Consider the following 16062-nt stretch of genomic DNA (forward strand, 5'->3'; position numbering starts at 1 on the left):
ACTGACGTCCTTAGGAGCTCTTTGACCCAAAAACTTCCGACCACACTGCTGGGTGACATCATGTAGACACGTAAACCCCTTTCTGATCACCCTTTCCCCCAGGACTTCCCTTGCCGTCCTCCCCTTCTGGCTGGTGGTCCTTTATTATTGCCTCTGAGATTTCTGCATTTATGTGACCCTGTCAAAGCACCACCCATATCAAACTCATTTTTCTGTGCTCTGCCACCTTGTGGTCATGTCTTTTTCTTTCTCAACCCTGAAATTCCTGAACTCACTACATTGAGGCTTCAGACTTCACAGTATAAACAAGGCTGGGAAGACATGAAGAAGTAAAGAGGATGTGGATGAAGTTAACCGAGGGCTTTTGAATACTGTACTACACCAGAGGCTTTCCTGGGACATCTAACTTAATCCTTACAACAAGCAACATGGGATGGGCTCTGTTACTATCTTAATGATGAAACATCCAAGGCTTTGAGAGCCCGAAGTGAGTCACACAGGCAGTTAAATGGAAGAGCAAGGCTTTAAATACTCAACAAGTCACAACCCCTCCTTTTTGACATTTCTCTTTCAAATAAATGTCCTCTTCTGATTGGCTGTGGTGTCCTACAGATGCCAGCCCTGTAGTAGTTCTCAAACATTAGCAGCTCAAGGAGCTTAAGAGGTGCTTTCTTTAGCTCTAGCTGTGTCTCTATGGACACACCAAGATGCGGGAAAGGCATATTTATGTATTTTCCCTCCTGCCATTGTATACTTGATTTCTAGCTTTTGTTAAGACTCCAGTTGTCTGAGGAGTGGGTTTCCCCTCCCCTGTCTTTTTAACTGATCTTATAAGTTGGAATAATAGCTTTAATCATATTCTCTCTTTGCATAGAAAACTGTGGAGGCCTCTACTGTCCAATGGATTAAGTAGAGAACCCTCAGGATAGGCTTTATCTTCACCCATAAAACCACCATCAACGTGGCCTACCCTAGTAGAGTCCCTAACTGTGCGCACATGCGTCTGGTCTTCCAGAAAGTCACCCACATCTCGTTCCTGCTCTCACAGCCACTGGATAATGGAATGCGAAAGTGTTACAAAGACTTGGAGTAAACTTGTGAAGTTTTTAGAATTGAATTGTAAATCTCTTCTTGTTTATATTGGCCTCTTGGGATTTAGCTTTCAATTGAATTTCAAACACTCTCTTGCCCATGAGGCCTTTCTTGATACTTCGAACATTGACCTCACTTGAACAACCCACTGCTTAATTGTCACCTCTGGATGGTAGGTGATACAACTGAGGCTCTTTTGGCACCTATTTTCCCATCTTTGAGGCCTTTTTGAGGGCAGGGTCTATGTGCAACTTATTTTTGTGCCCCTGTGACATGTTAATCTTGGTACACAATGATATTTGAAGTAAAAGGCATTGAATTAGTGTGTCCATAATGTACAGAACATTTCGGTAGAGTTGCTAATTAAACTAAATGCATCTAAATGTAAGAAGACTGGGCTCAGGCCTTGACATTTCCATTAATTAAGCATGAAACCTTAGTTGCCGAACCTTAGTTTCCTCAAAAGCTAAATGCCAGTCCTACTAACAGCTCCATCTATCTTATCAGGATAGTGTGAGGATCAAATGGGATAACACACATGGAAATGCTCTGTGAACTGTAAGTACTGTACTCACATACAGCATTAGTATGAGGTCCAGGGCACTCTAAAGATACAGCTTTAGACTTTCTATCAGTAGAAAAGTGGAAGTTAAAAAAAAGGACATAGGGTACGGTTTGTTGGTTATGAAGGCCATCCACCCACCAAACTATTTCTCGATTTGCCTCTGTGTGAAGATAAATTAGTTTGCCTCTTGAGTACAATTGTCCTGACAACTTTGAGATTATACCTTTAGCTCTATAAAAGAATGGTTAGAAGTTTCAGGAAAAAAATTAGGTTGGCATTAAAACTCTTTAATTGTGGTACGATGCACAGGGCTGGCCATGTGTTGAATAATAATAGACAATTTTAGAATTGAAGAGGTGGCTGAGGACACAGACCCACATCACAGGGGCTAAGGAATGCTTTTCATACAGGAGGTGAGACCCTTTTCATCGGTGTGGCGCTGCCGGGGGACTGCTTGGATTTGCATGTGGAAGTCCACATCCAGGATTCCTTGGTTCGGGTTCATGCGGAGACTGCCCAGGGCCTGGAGGTGGTGCTGCCCCCGCTGCCAGCTGGCCTCCACAGAATCTCAGTCTCCATCAATGGGGTCAGCATTCGTGCACAAGGGTGAGGTCAACACTTGCTGTTAATTTTAGGTCTGTTTGATGGTCTAGTGATTTAGTTGAGGAATTCTAGTTTTGAGTTAGGACTTTAATTTTTATTCTTCTGAAGTTGGGAAATAAACACACGAGAATCATAAAATTTGAAAAAATCTTAGAAACCCTACAGGAGAGTTCACTCTCAAGACCAATTCAGGGGAAACTTTTGGCTTACTAGTTTGGGAGCAGAGAACTTTCTAGAACTAAGATATCATGGCTCTTAGGAGGGGTGGGCATCTATATAGGAAGGAAGAAGATCCTCTGCTTTAATAAGGATGTGTATTTAACTAAGACCTTTAATAAGATTATGTCTTGGGCTTTGAATACATGGCTTATAATTATTACACAAGCCATATTCATATCCACGGTGCCCTGAAGTCCCTCTGCCCAGTATTTCTCCAGAAATTCTGTCTCCTCATTCCAGGAAGTTAGCTAAACTGCATGGGACTAATGTCACCACATGATACTGGCCCAGGAAAATGTCCCACCAAACATCTTTTCCCTACCATTTCTTTACTTCACCGTTAGGCAATGTATTCCCACTTGCTCTCCATCATCGCTCTCTTCTCTTTCAAATACATACACCGCTTCTGTCCTGCTCCTTCCTTTCTAAGTCCGTTTCTAAACCTCTCAGTTATTTCATAGCAGTCTCCCATTTTCTTCTGTAGGGTGGATCCTCACATCCAGTACATCACAGAAGTTTTCAGCATCGAGCCTTGCTGTGGGTCCCTCCTGGGTGAGTGGCTGTGACATGACTGGTACCATTTATCCAGAGTGTATAATTCACTGGATACTCAGATTTCATTCCTGAATTCATTAACCAGTGAGATTAGAAATGAGCAACAGGGAGAGGAGTTTTCCCCGTGTTCCAGGAACTGGGTGGTATACTATGAAGGCTGTGAAAACTTGGGCATCCTTATCTCAGCAAGCTCAGGAAATTGAAGAGTTTTTAGGAAAAGGCGATGTGCCTGGCTTTCTTTTCCTAATAGAAAGAGGATAAAACATCTAATGGGTAGCACGTCTTGAGTGGATATTAGACAAATAAGGCAATAGCTTCCTGCATTCATCCTTTAGATCCTGCACATATAAGGAGAAGAGGCATGAGGTTTGGTGTCTTCACTTTTATCTAGGGATGCAAATAAAGACCCAGAAGTAGCCAGAAACACAAATCCCAACATGGGAGATATGAGGACAAGGCAAACAGAGAAACCTAGGAAATTATTTTCCCCCCAAAATGGAAAGCTATATGTGTACATGTAAATAATCATTGCAATAGTGTATGAAATAGCACATTATCCTTTTTGAGTATAGTAAAATCCTTTTAAAAGCTACCGAGCTACTAGTATACTACAGATTTGGTAATAATATGGGGTGTATTGCTCCAACTCCTATCCTGAAGATGGTTTGATTGTCCCTCAGCTGGAGTGCAAGATGAAGTCTATAAATATAGCAGTAAATTCACAAGAATGTTCAGTGGCTCTTGATATGTCACACACACACACAACCATATAATATATGGAATACTGAAATACTATATAGGATAATATAGATGGTAAATAGAAGACTTCAAGAGATTTGATTTTTCATTATTGTGTAAGTTGAATATATTGAATTCAACTTATACAATAATGCATATACTTCACAAAACAACATATAGAATAATATGAAATAATGTCAGATGATAAACTAAGGAATTTGGTTTTTCATTAAGTTTATATAAAATATACATACACTCTCTCTACATAATATGATAATATAGACTAACATGTCAGATAATAGAGCAGATGACAAGAACACTTGAAGAACTTTGATTTTTTTAGTAGTGTATAAGTTGATAGAAGTGGTGGCTTCTAGGATGGTATCAATATACTTGAAAATGCTGTCTTAAATATTAAAACGTTCTTCCTTTATAACAGTTTATATTGTTTTACTGTGTGTGAATTTCAGCCCATCTGATTCCTGCAAAAATGAATTTAACATTGATGAATTCACAAATTTAACATTGATGGGGTGAGGTGGTATCATTGCAGTGTCACGAACACCCCATCCTCCAGTTAATCGCTCTGGGGCTTACGTGGGTGTTGTGAGTTCCTGGTTCTGAATATCAGCCTTAATATTTTGTGTTTGGTATTCACGCTTTAGGTGGAACCATCCTCAGCATCGCAGGAGCAGGGACTTGATGGCAGGAAGTACGATGGCTGTCATATCTTCAGGAATGGACTATGATGTGAATGTTATTTCTTTTGTTTTGTGGGTTATGGATGATAACGTTGGTGGGGAAGGACCCCTCATTCAATTTAAAGGAGGGTCCTAAGAGTGGAGAGAATAAATGGTATTATGCAGATAAGAAGAAGGGACCTAGATACCATGTAGAGACAGAAATCTCGCTTTAATTTGGGTGCTTGTGGGCAATCGGTCCTGTGACATTGTGAACTTAACAGAGACAGGCATCTGGTGTGAGACGCCCACCCTCCTGCCGCCTGAGGCAGACATCCTCACTGTCCCAGCCCCCGTGGAGGTCTGGGCTGGCAACAGGTCCTTCTCCCAGGCACCTGGACCACACCTGGTGGGGAAGGGCTTCACCTTCACGTACGAGGTGGCAACAACGCCAGTGGTCACTGCCGTGCGAGGAGAATTCACAAATAGCAGCCTGAGCCTCTATGTGGAAGGAAATAACCTCTCCAACTCAGTGATGCTTCTGGGGGACTTGAGCTGCGACCTAGAGACACAGTCTTTCGGAAACAACATGAGCCTGTCCGGGTGCTCCTTTCCTCTCCATGGTTTGGAGGCCGGCGTCTATCCCCTTCAAGTACGTCACAAGCAGATGGGCTTTGCTAACATGTCTGCGGTGCCCCAGCAATTTGTGGTGACACCGCAGATAATGGCCATCTCGCCAGCCCAGGGTTCTGCTTGTGGTGGGACGGTACTCACGGTGAACGGGTTGGCTCTCAACTCCAGGAGGAAGGCGGTTCAGGTGGATCTTTCGGGTCCCGTTACTTGTGCGACTTTGAGCTTGGGGGACCAGACAATCCTGTGCCAGGTTGACCTGCTGGGCGACTCCTTGCCTGGTGCTTCCTTCACCCTGAACGTCTCAGTCCTGGTCAATGGGCTCCCCAGCGAGTGCCAGGGTAATTGCACCCTTTCCTTGAGCGAAGAGACAACTCCTGTCGTGGATGCCTTGACCACTAACATCAGTGGGTCTCTGACTTCAGTGCTGATTAGAGGTCAGAGGTTAGGCACCACAGCCGATGAGCCAGCGGTATATTTGGATGATCATCTTCCTTGTACTGTAACCTTCTTTAATGCAAGCCACATCACGTGCTGGATAAGTGACTTGAGCCCGGGACTCCACTACCTATCAGTTGTTCATTCAAGAAATGGGTATGCTTGTTCTGGTAACGTTTCCAGACACTTCTCCATTTTGCCTCAGGTGTTGGATTATTTCCCCAAGAATTTCAGCACACATGGCGGAGGCCTTTTGACCTTAGAGGGCACCGCCCTAAGAGGGCAGAACAGCACGTTGGTCTACATTGGGCAGCGGGCCTGCCTGACGGTGACCATCAGCGCGGAGCTCATCCAGTGCACTGTTCCTGCAGGGAATGGCTCTGCTGTCCTGGACATAGAGGTGGATGGACGTTCATACCAGATGGGCGCCATTGATTATAGCAGCACCTTCACCCCGGAATTGCTCTCTGTTTCTCACACTGGTGACGTCTTAACCTTTGTGGTGGCCCGGATCTCAGGAGCTGAGAACGTTGACATTTTTATCGGGGTATCCCCCTGTGTGGGTGTCTCTGGCAACTGCACGGTTCTCCAATGCGTGGTCCCAGTCCTTGCTGCCGGGGAGTACCAAGTCAGAGGTTATGACCACATAAGAGGGTGGGCCTCATCCGTCCTGGTGTTCACATCGAGAGTTACTGTCACGGCAGTGACTGAGAGCTTTGGTAAGCCAAGCAAATAAGACGGAATGCTTTCTTTATGTAAGTGGATTAATCGCTGCTCTAAGAGGTAGGAGACAACATCTATCTGAATGACAGAAGGAGAGAAGCCTGCTTGGCCTCTTACAGTCCCAGTTTCCTCCGAAAGCTGCATGTGTGAGGTTATATTTTTCATCCAAAAAATTGTGCCTGTTCTCTAAGTGTGTGATTGTATTTTAATTGGATGCTTTTACACAATTGAATTTGTGTGTTAAATTAAATAATACCATTTATAAGAGCTCATAATTTGATCTTTTAAGTAGAACATAAATGCCTATGTGTTACTTGAATTATTTTAGACTTATTAAATGTGATTAATTTTAGCATTTTATATATTTTACAGATGAATTAATACTCCATTAATAATAGGCCAACTGCCTACTATGATTGCATTGGTTGAACTTTTTTCTCCTTTTAGATGAACTGAAGTTTGCCTTGCCTTTTCTTCTAAGGATGGTTTTGGCTTCTGCTCATGTAAAGCCTTAATGCATTTGGGATACCTCGAATTTGATTGGGCTGCAGAAAGTATAGAGGAAATTGTGGGAGCTGAAACTTTGACTGATGCAGTACTAGCAAGCCTTTTCTTAGAACAAATTTGTCCGGCTTCAGCTGGGTGGGATGCTATTGGGATTGGGATTTTGATCCCTAGTATGTCAGTAATTTAGCTGGGCAACCTTCTAAGCTTCAGCTTCCTTATTTGAAAAAGGGATTTGGATTGGATGCTCCCTGGTTGCCCTTTCTTCTCTCTAAGATTCCATGATTTTTATAGCGAGAAAGCAGAGGTATGAAAGGCATGATAAGCAAAGTGTTGTTCTTGAGTTTACCAGGTGGCTGTGTAAGTACCACCTAGGCTTGCTATGAAGGCAGTAGAAACTCGAACTCTTTCTCAGTGTGGACTAGACATTGCATGTGTCTGAGAGTCCTGGTGACATTTACCTTTATTGCTTCTCAAACTGAAGCAAAACGTGTCTGTTAACAATTGTCAAACTTTTACCCATTAGAGACAGGCACTGTCATACAGTGCTGTAGAAGTGTAAACTCATGCAACATTATTTTGGAGAAAAATATGGGAATATCCATTAAAACTAAAAATTCATGTTTCCTCTGACATAGAAATTCCACTTCTAAGAATTTGCAATAATTTTATTTAAATAAGTGTACTGTTCATTGCAGCACGTGAATTATAGCAAGAAAGGATAAATAATGGAAGTATCAATCAATAGGAAGATTGCTGAATAAATTATGGCATAATCATATGATGAAATTCTAAATAGCTATTAAAGTGATGAGTTAAGTCCTTATATATAGACTTGGAAAAATGTCTATGCTATTCCTTTATAAAACAGGTTATATAAAAATATGTATAGAAAGATCCTTTGAATAAAAAATATGTATGCTTAGAAAATTCTAGAAGGATTCACAAGAATCTCTATACATAGCTACTTCTAGTGAGTGAGATAGGTGATTAGGGAAACTTTTACTTTATTTTTTATACTTTTTTGTATAAAAACTTAAAGAACTATAAAGAAGCATTACTGCCCTAGCCGGTTTGGCTCAGTGGATAGAGCATCAGCTTATCTGAAGGTCCCGGGTTCGATTCCGGTCAAGGGCACATATCTCCGTTGCAGTCTCAATTCCTGGCCCTGGTCGGGGTGCATGTGGGAGGAAACCAATGGATGTGTCTCTCTCACATCAATGTTTCTCTCTAACTCTCCCCTTCCTTTCCACTCCTAAAAATCAATGGGAAAATTTCCTCGGGTGAAGATTAACAACAACAACAACAAAAGAAGCATTACTTTTCTATATGAAAATTATTACATTTTTATAGGTTGTTGACTATGGTTGGGGTCAGACAGACAAGGACTCTGGCTTAGTGAAAATAAGCTGAGGGAGGCTGTCAGGGGCCCGAAGCCAGCTGTGTGGGTTCTGGGGAGTGTAAAAAGTGATGGGGAGCAAGGAAGTGTGAATTTGAATTGTGAGTTAAGTAAAGAAAGAGATCTGCCTCTGTGATCGTGCATTTGTGCTTGTGTTTTGAAGGCTGCCTGGGTGGACGGCTTGTGCATGTGTTTGGAGCAGGATTTTCTCCAGGGAACATCTCAGCTGCTGTGTGCGGTGCTCCCTGCCAAATCCTGGCTAACGCTACAGTGTCTGCCTTCAGCTGCTTGGTTCTTCCCCTGGATGGTCAGTAAAATGCCATATGTTTTTAAGAGAGCATATATGAGAATGATATTCTTTGGTTAGCCCCATTTTTGATGATTAACGCTGTGTGCACCTCTAATTTTTCTGTATTCCTGGGAAGAGAATTTCTCTACTTCCCATCTAAAATGGTAGCTAGAATCAAGGACCTTGTATTAAAATGGTTCATAGTAAGTTTTGTCATATTAATGGCAACAAAAATTGAGCACCTATGTTCTTGATTGCAGACATATGATGATGGAGAAAGTAATTTGGAGTTCTAGATATTGGTTTCAATGACAGCCTTAAGTATCATGAAAAAAACAATCTCTTGGTCTCTGTCCGGGGTGGGGCTGTTAAAAACATCTGGTTATTCCAGGTACGAGAGAGGGGATCAGGTCATCAAGCTATTTCTCGCATATTTGCCTAATGGCTGAGTTCTTGAAATCTTATTATAGGCAAAAGAGCCAACATTACCATCATCCTCTTATTCTGCAATGTTCAGGCAATTACTTGGGCCCTCACTCAGTAAAACATCATGATCTCTCACTGCTTTAAGCTCCTTAGGAAGGCGCAAAGCTTTGATAGTCCCATGATAGGGCTTTACAACACGGTATTTACCCATTGAGCTTTCCAAAAAAAAAAAAGACATTTTTTAATGGCAAATAAAAGAAATTGCTTGTCACTACAGGAACAGCTTAGCCAGGTGGTTATCTTATTTGCATAATCATAGCTATTGTACCTATGGACTGAAAAGCCATTTTTACACCTGCTCTCTGTATAGTGCTATAAGTTACATTCCTAGCATGTTTCCTACATTCCTTGAATGCCATGCAGGTTTTACAAAGCATCGTTTCATCTGAGCTTGAGAAAAAATTCTAAGATGGATAATATTGCGATGCCAGTTTGCATTGGGTTGTCTTACACAAGAAGGAGGAAGAGGAGCAGGAAAAAAGAAAAGAAGAAACCATTCTTACTTAAAATGCTAGAAATTGAGTTTCTATATCATCATATTGTATATAAGCAGAACGTTGTGGAGGAGGCCTATGCTACTTAAAATTCTACAGTAGGAAGCCAAATAAGTTTAATTCCACAGTGGGAAACTTAAGATACAGTAAAAGATTTAAGTTTAAGATGTTTTCTGTTTCATTTTTCACTCTACCTTCTATGCATAGAATAGTGCTGGCACAGTGCATGTGCAAAATCAATGCTTGATAAAAGAATGAAGGAATTAAGAAACCATGGGAACAGAAAATCAAGACTACACAGATTTTTATGTTTTAATATTTAATAATAATGCTAATTTTTTTAAAAAAGGCTTTCATATATACACTGCTTAAATTAATTAACTTTTTAAAGCCCTGTGGCATTATTTAAAGACATTTGATTTCAACTAGAAGTCCAAGATAAAAACCACCGAGGTTACAGGGTCAGGTAAATTGTGGCATTGAAAGTGTGGACAGCTCCTACAGGAGAAATAATAGAAATTATTTTTATTTTAAAAGATTTAATGAAGTTAGAAAAGGACTTAACATTCTGTATTTTTAAAAGAGGAAAACGAGTTGGAAGCTGTAACTCTTATCATTGTCACTAGGTGTCACCAAACACTCATTGATTGTGCAAGAGCTGCTAATTTACTCTAGGGAAATGGACTTTCTTCTTTCATGAAAAGAAAAAGATAAAAAAAAACACTCTTAATGACAGTATCCAAAGATGGAGAGGAACTGATAAAAACCAACTCCATTGGTTCTTTACTTGAGATCCAGTGTGGTATTTGGGGATTCTATCAACTCCCTGAAACTGGTGAAAACATTTTGAGTATATGATTGTGTATATTTTTTCCTATGCAAATAGGTCTATAATGGACATAAAATAGTCAAAGGGAGTATCTCTCACAAATTATTAGAAGCTACTAATAATTTCTCTACTTGCAGATAAGATTGCTTGTAATCAATCATTTTATATTTGTTATATAAATTTATGTTATATTAAAAAATTTTGTAGAGGACTATTTCACAAGCAGCTATGATGTGCACTGACCACTAGGGGGCAGATGCTCCAACCGGTAGGTTAGTTGCTGCTGAGGTCTGGACCATCGGGACTGGGTGAGATGGGGTAGGACTTGCCCTGGAGCCCTCCTGCAGCCCCTTCCGCAGTCCCTCCCAAGCTACCAGCCCAATGACCCCGATTTCAGCCAGGTGGAGGGACCCCACCCATTCATGAATTCGTGCACCGGGCCTCTGTATGAGAATAATAACATTGATACTGTTTTTGCTGGAGCAGTAACAGCAGCATCACCTGGGAATTTGTTAGAAATGCAAATTCATGAAACCTACTGGATTTGAAACATTCCAACAAGTAGGTACTTTGGTATTTCACTTCTGAGTTCCCTCTGAATTCTGACATTCTTTCCTAATTTGAAGCTCCAAACTAGGTAACTCCTCTATGTAAGCAAGTTGTGACAATATTGGGTAGCATCATAAGATGCCTACATATAATCTGGTCTCATATTTGTATTAAAAATGACACTGCTGCTTTGCTGGTTTATAATCTTTCTGTTACTATTATTCCAAGTTGTGTGTGTGTGTGTTTTTTTTTCTTTGGAACATAACTGTGCACAGCTGGAATGTCCTCATCTTATATTTATATAATTTCTTTTTTTCCCCCTGTGGTTTACTGCCTTACTATTTTCATTTAGTCTTTTTGTTTATTTCTCTTAACTTCTCTAATTTGCTAAGGTCACTTTGAATTCTGACCCTTGCTTTGAGTTCTGTTTCTTAGTTTGACTTTGCATAATGAAGAAAGCAATGTTTCAGATTCTGGGATGCAGATGATGGTTTAGAACCCAAACTTTCCTAATTATTGTTTTGCTTATTCCGATACCACAGCACAAATGTGTTTTCTTTTCATCAGTAGAGCAGGGGGTTTAAATGTGCCTCTCTAAAAAGGTGTTTTTGTTCTTTGTTGTTGCTACTTTTGGTATTCTCTCTCTTTGCCTTTCTCCCAAACTGTGCTTCTAACATAAAAAGAATTTTATTTTGTTCATGTGATGGGCTTCTAAAACATCTTGTCAGGTGAAACTGGTACTTTGTATTTATAAAATCAGCAAGATGTTTGATCTTTGGCTTTTTTGCTCTTGTACCTTGAATTATACTACATGATGCTTTCATGGAAACTTTAACTTTTCCATGAGGCAGGAAAAGCTAAAGTTATTGAGGTTACACCACTATTTAGTGGCCCAAACCTTGAGTAAAATCCATAGATTCTGATCCCAGCCCTGGGTAACTTTTCATCATCCACCTTGTCAATTTGCATTCACCTAATTACCCATAATGAGTTCATTATTTTATAGGTGTTGAACCTGTTTTTATTTGCCCTAGGGCTTACTAACTGGAAGTTCTCATGTTTCCTCTACCCATAGGAGTCTTACTAGAACTTGCCAGCCATTCAATGGCTATGATTCATTCAGGACACATTCACAGACAATCTGCTATGTGGCGGATGCTTTGGAATATAAGAGCAACAATAATAATATGTGCATGTGATTGCATAAGTGCAAACCCTCTCACATGGACTTATTTCATTTGTCCCTGTTTCATGCAGCAGTGTAATGGAGACAGGGCTTAGGTTCAAGCCCACAGTTTCTGATAACATTTGTTATGTACCTGCATGGACAGGCTACCTGTAGAGGTAGAAGGCTAGAGAAAAATTTTCTTATTTCTTCTTTATTTCATTCAGGTTTTTAGATAGAGCTGCTCCAAAACCATCTTGTGTAGAGATTAATCTTCCTGTTTAAGGTTATTGCCAGTCTGCCTTGTTGATGCTATAAACATTGTGTCTTATGACCTGGAAAGAAATGGCCTAGGGGTCAAAGGGCTTCGAATAATTGCTTTTCTTCTTTACAAAAGGTTAATAATCATAATTATAGGAAAATCAAGGACTTCTTTTAATCAAGAGATCCCATAAAGAGAATGAAAAGTTTAGCCACAAACCTGGAGAAGGTATCAGTAGCTATATAATCTCCATAGGCTTAGTACTAGGAATATATAAAGAACACAGAATAATAAGAAAAGATAAACATTCCAATACAGAAAAGGACAAATGACAGAAATAGGAGTTTCGTAGAAGAGAAAACATGTTATTACTAAACTTGTAAAAGTTGTTTGATAAAAAAATTGATAAAAATGCAATTTAAGGCTGCAATGAGGTGCCATTATACACTCACTGGACTGGCCAAAATTAAGAGTCTGATAATCCCAAGTGCTGACAATTATGTGGAGTAGCAGGAACTCAAAATTATTGCTGGTAGGAATGTAACATGACACAACCACTTTGAAAACAATGTGGCTCTATCTTATAAAGTTGAACTTGCACCTACCGTATAAACAAGCACTTTGAAGGCATATACCCCAGAAAAAACTTTGTACATGTTTGTAGAAGCAAAGACTAGGAAATATCCAAAAGTCTATTAGTAAGAGAAATGAAAACCATATTATATATTCACACAGTATAGTATTGAACAGCAGTGAAAATGTATGGACAAGGTTGATGGGGGGAAAAGGAGACATATGTAATACTTATAAAGAATTTAACAAAAGAAAAGAAAGTATGGACAACATTTACATGTGATAATATAAATAAATCTGGAAGTATAATACTGAGTGAAAAAATCAGGTCCAAGAACACTATGTCACATATTCTATTTTATAAAATTCAAAAACAGGTATAACCCAATAATCTTTTGTTTGGGAATAGAAAGCCACCTGAGAAAACTGTTTTAAAAACGCAAGTGGTTGTTTCTGAGAATGAAGAGGAAGAGGGTGGACGTGGTGAGGAGCATCCAGATTTGAGAGTATCACAACTCCTTTAGATTTTGTGTTGGCTGGCAGATTCACATGAAGTTTTCTCACGTTGTTTCATATTTTATAAAAAGTTTTACTTATATTATTCTGTGGGTATTATGTACACATAATACCTTTTTAAAGAAGTAAACTGATTATTTTCCTGTTCGTTAAAGGATAACACATGAACTTCATTTACGTAACAATGTGAGGCCTTCAGTTCTTTCCGTGGTTATTACCTCACCTAACGGTGACCATTTCCTGCAGTGTCCCTGGCTTCCCTGTGTGACCTGAAGCATGAGCAGGAGAGCTGTGAAGCCGCCAGTCACACCTACGTGCAGTGTGATTTGACTGTCACTGTGGGGGCAGAGAGACTGTCCGAATCATGGCCTTACCTCTACATTTGTGAAGAAAGTTCCAATTGCCACTGGACAGAATCAGCCTTTCCATTGTTCTCAGGCCTCTTCATCAGGTAACCCTGTGCTCTCCCTCCCCGACCTTCCCCACGAATGCATGGCCAATGGACCGATAAGGCGTCGGAGACTGCAGGCTGGGTGGAGGTGGCTCTGGGGCCCCGACACTGTTGTTAGAGGAACTGTTCCATTGTGGATTCCAGTCTGCATATCAAAGCATCTCCTGTCTTTTTAAGTGTTCAGGAGAACATCTGAAAAATCTGCCCAGTAAACAGCCTGCTTTGTTCTTGCTCAGATTTTAATATTTATCTTCCTATCCAAAGCAACATCTGGTGAATGCCAATGGGGAAAGAGATTAGACATTATGAAAAACAGAAGGCTCTTTTCCCCTTTCCTTTTTCTTTTCTTTCCAAACAGATTCACAAGTATGACAAAAAGTCATAGAGAAATCCAGCAGATTGCGCAATATTTACTCAAAAGCAGGGAGGATGCACAGGCAGGATGATTGTAGATCTAGGATTTCGAAGCTATAGCTTATCAGGATTTTTTGAACTTAAGAAACAAATAAACAAATACCACAACTTTCCAGGTAAAGCCCCTTTCTTAAAGAAATTGAATGAAACAGGTGTGACCATGTTGGAAACTCTGGATGGCCTTCATTTCCGCAAGCAGTGTCTTTCCTGTGTGGTGGGACTTTTCATTGCTGAGCATGGCCCTGTATCCTTCCTAACTTCTTATCTGGATGGAGTGGTTACATCTGATAGTGTATGGAGGCCTATTTTCCCATTTAAAAAAGAAAACTATACAAGATCAGTTACCCAGCATGAAAGAGGTGACTGGTTCTTTTCATGGCCATCCTACCATTCCATGTCTTGAGACTGTGATTTAGCATGAATTTGCCACCGGAGGTTTGTGTTTAGTCAAGGAATTGGCTGGTTGCTTTTTAGAAGAGCGTGAAGAACTCTGTTTAGGTCACATAGGAAATGGGGTCCGAGAGGTTATACTCAGGGGAGACCGGATTTCAGAACTCACTGCTGCTGGACACCAAGATGTACATGTCCCTGCTCCTGGCTCCATAGAATTGGCGAACTTGACCTAGATCCCCAGAGCTATTCCTTTGGAGTTATTCTGTGTTCTCCCTCCTCACTCTAGGAGGTGGCTGGGGCTACTGAGCTTCAGACCCCATTAAAATTTATGCCCTTATCAATATCACTTTGAAAGTGCTACTCAATGTTCTTGATATCACAGCAGGCAAAAGTGGGTGTGTTTTCTTGAGTAAGAATGAAAGTAAGTGTTGTGAGTTAAACAAAGTGTATACTTAGTGTTGAGGGTGAGGGGAACCAGCTCTGCTCTTTGCTGCCATGAGAAGGAAAGTTAGAACAATCTACAGAGATCATTTGGACAGTATGCACTGATAACCTTAAAATTCTTTGTATTTGGAGACTCAGCAATTTCACTACTAGGATTTTATTTTAAGAAAGCAGTTTGAAGTATGTAATATTTATGAAAACATGTTCTTTGAAGTTTTAAGTATCATAAAAATTTGAAATGAAATAAGTGTTCAATAATAAAGAATGCATTCAAATGATAATATACTAAGAAACCTTTGAAAATCATGTTGTAGAGTATTTAACCAAAGAGGGACATGCTTACAATATATTGGAAAGTGAAAGGCACAAGTCACAAAATAGTGTACTATCTATTCCTAATGGCGTACATAATGCATATATTTATATATGCATGTGATAGGTTGCCAGGCTGACCGGCAGACTTTGAATGACCGATAAATGATTGCTTTACTTTGACACACGTTTCTGTGAAAGAGAAGCTAAGGGACTAGTTGGCATTAGGAGCTAAAAAAGCCTTGATTACCTGCCTTATTAGCCTTTTATTGTCATAATAGTTTGAACTAAAATTAACTATTAGATACAATTAGCAGGGTAAGTATTCTTGAGAAAGTATATGTGTCTGTCCTGCCCTTTAAGCAAGGCCATGTCTAAGTAAACACCCAGGGGCTCAGACTTGTTTGGAAAAGTCAAGGCAGGGACTGCCACCTTCGGAAAGTTCCCCTCAGAGGCCTCCACCTTTCGGAGAATCCTTCTTACAGACATTCCAACCAAGTCCCGTGCTTCCCTGTAATAGGTGATTAGAAAAAAGACTGGAAGGGTATATTCTTCAACATTGAGAGTACCTATTCTTGGGTGGCTGTAGCGCTGGTCATGTTTATTTTAGTCATTGAGTTTTTATGTATTTTTTTCAGTGAACATGTACTAATTTAAAAACCAGAAAACATACTCTAAATTATACAAGGGGCATTAAGAAAGTCATGTGCCAAATAGCTTACCTTGGTTTCTCTTAAGA

General features: G+C 40.1%; 1 protein-coding gene across 1 annotated transcript in view; it reads left to right on the plus strand.

Annotated features, from left to right (window-relative positions):
- The window catches only part of PKHD1 (polycystic kidney and hepatic disease 1 (autosomal recessive)), a 406355-nt gene that overhangs the window by 62947 nt on the left and 327346 nt on the right, over positions 1-16062 (plus strand). Inside the window, exons 30-35 of the mRNA XM_006765722.1 lie at positions 2068-2263; positions 2964-3031; positions 4438-4457; positions 4658-6239; positions 8310-8453; positions 13556-13760. Of these exons, the coding sequence (XP_006765785.1) occupies positions 2068-2263; positions 2964-3031; positions 4438-4457; positions 4658-6239; positions 8310-8453; positions 13556-13760 (2215 nt within the window). The remainder of the gene's footprint in view (positions 1-2067; positions 2264-2963; positions 3032-4437; positions 4458-4657; positions 6240-8309; positions 8454-13555; positions 13761-16062) is intronic.

The sequence above is a fragment of the Myotis davidii genome, unplaced genomic scaffold (genome assembly GCF_000327345.1).
Source record: "Myotis davidii unplaced genomic scaffold, ASM32734v1 scaffold240, whole genome shotgun sequence".
NCBI classification, from domain to species: Eukaryota; Metazoa; Chordata; class Mammalia; order Chiroptera; family Vespertilionidae; genus Myotis; species Myotis davidii.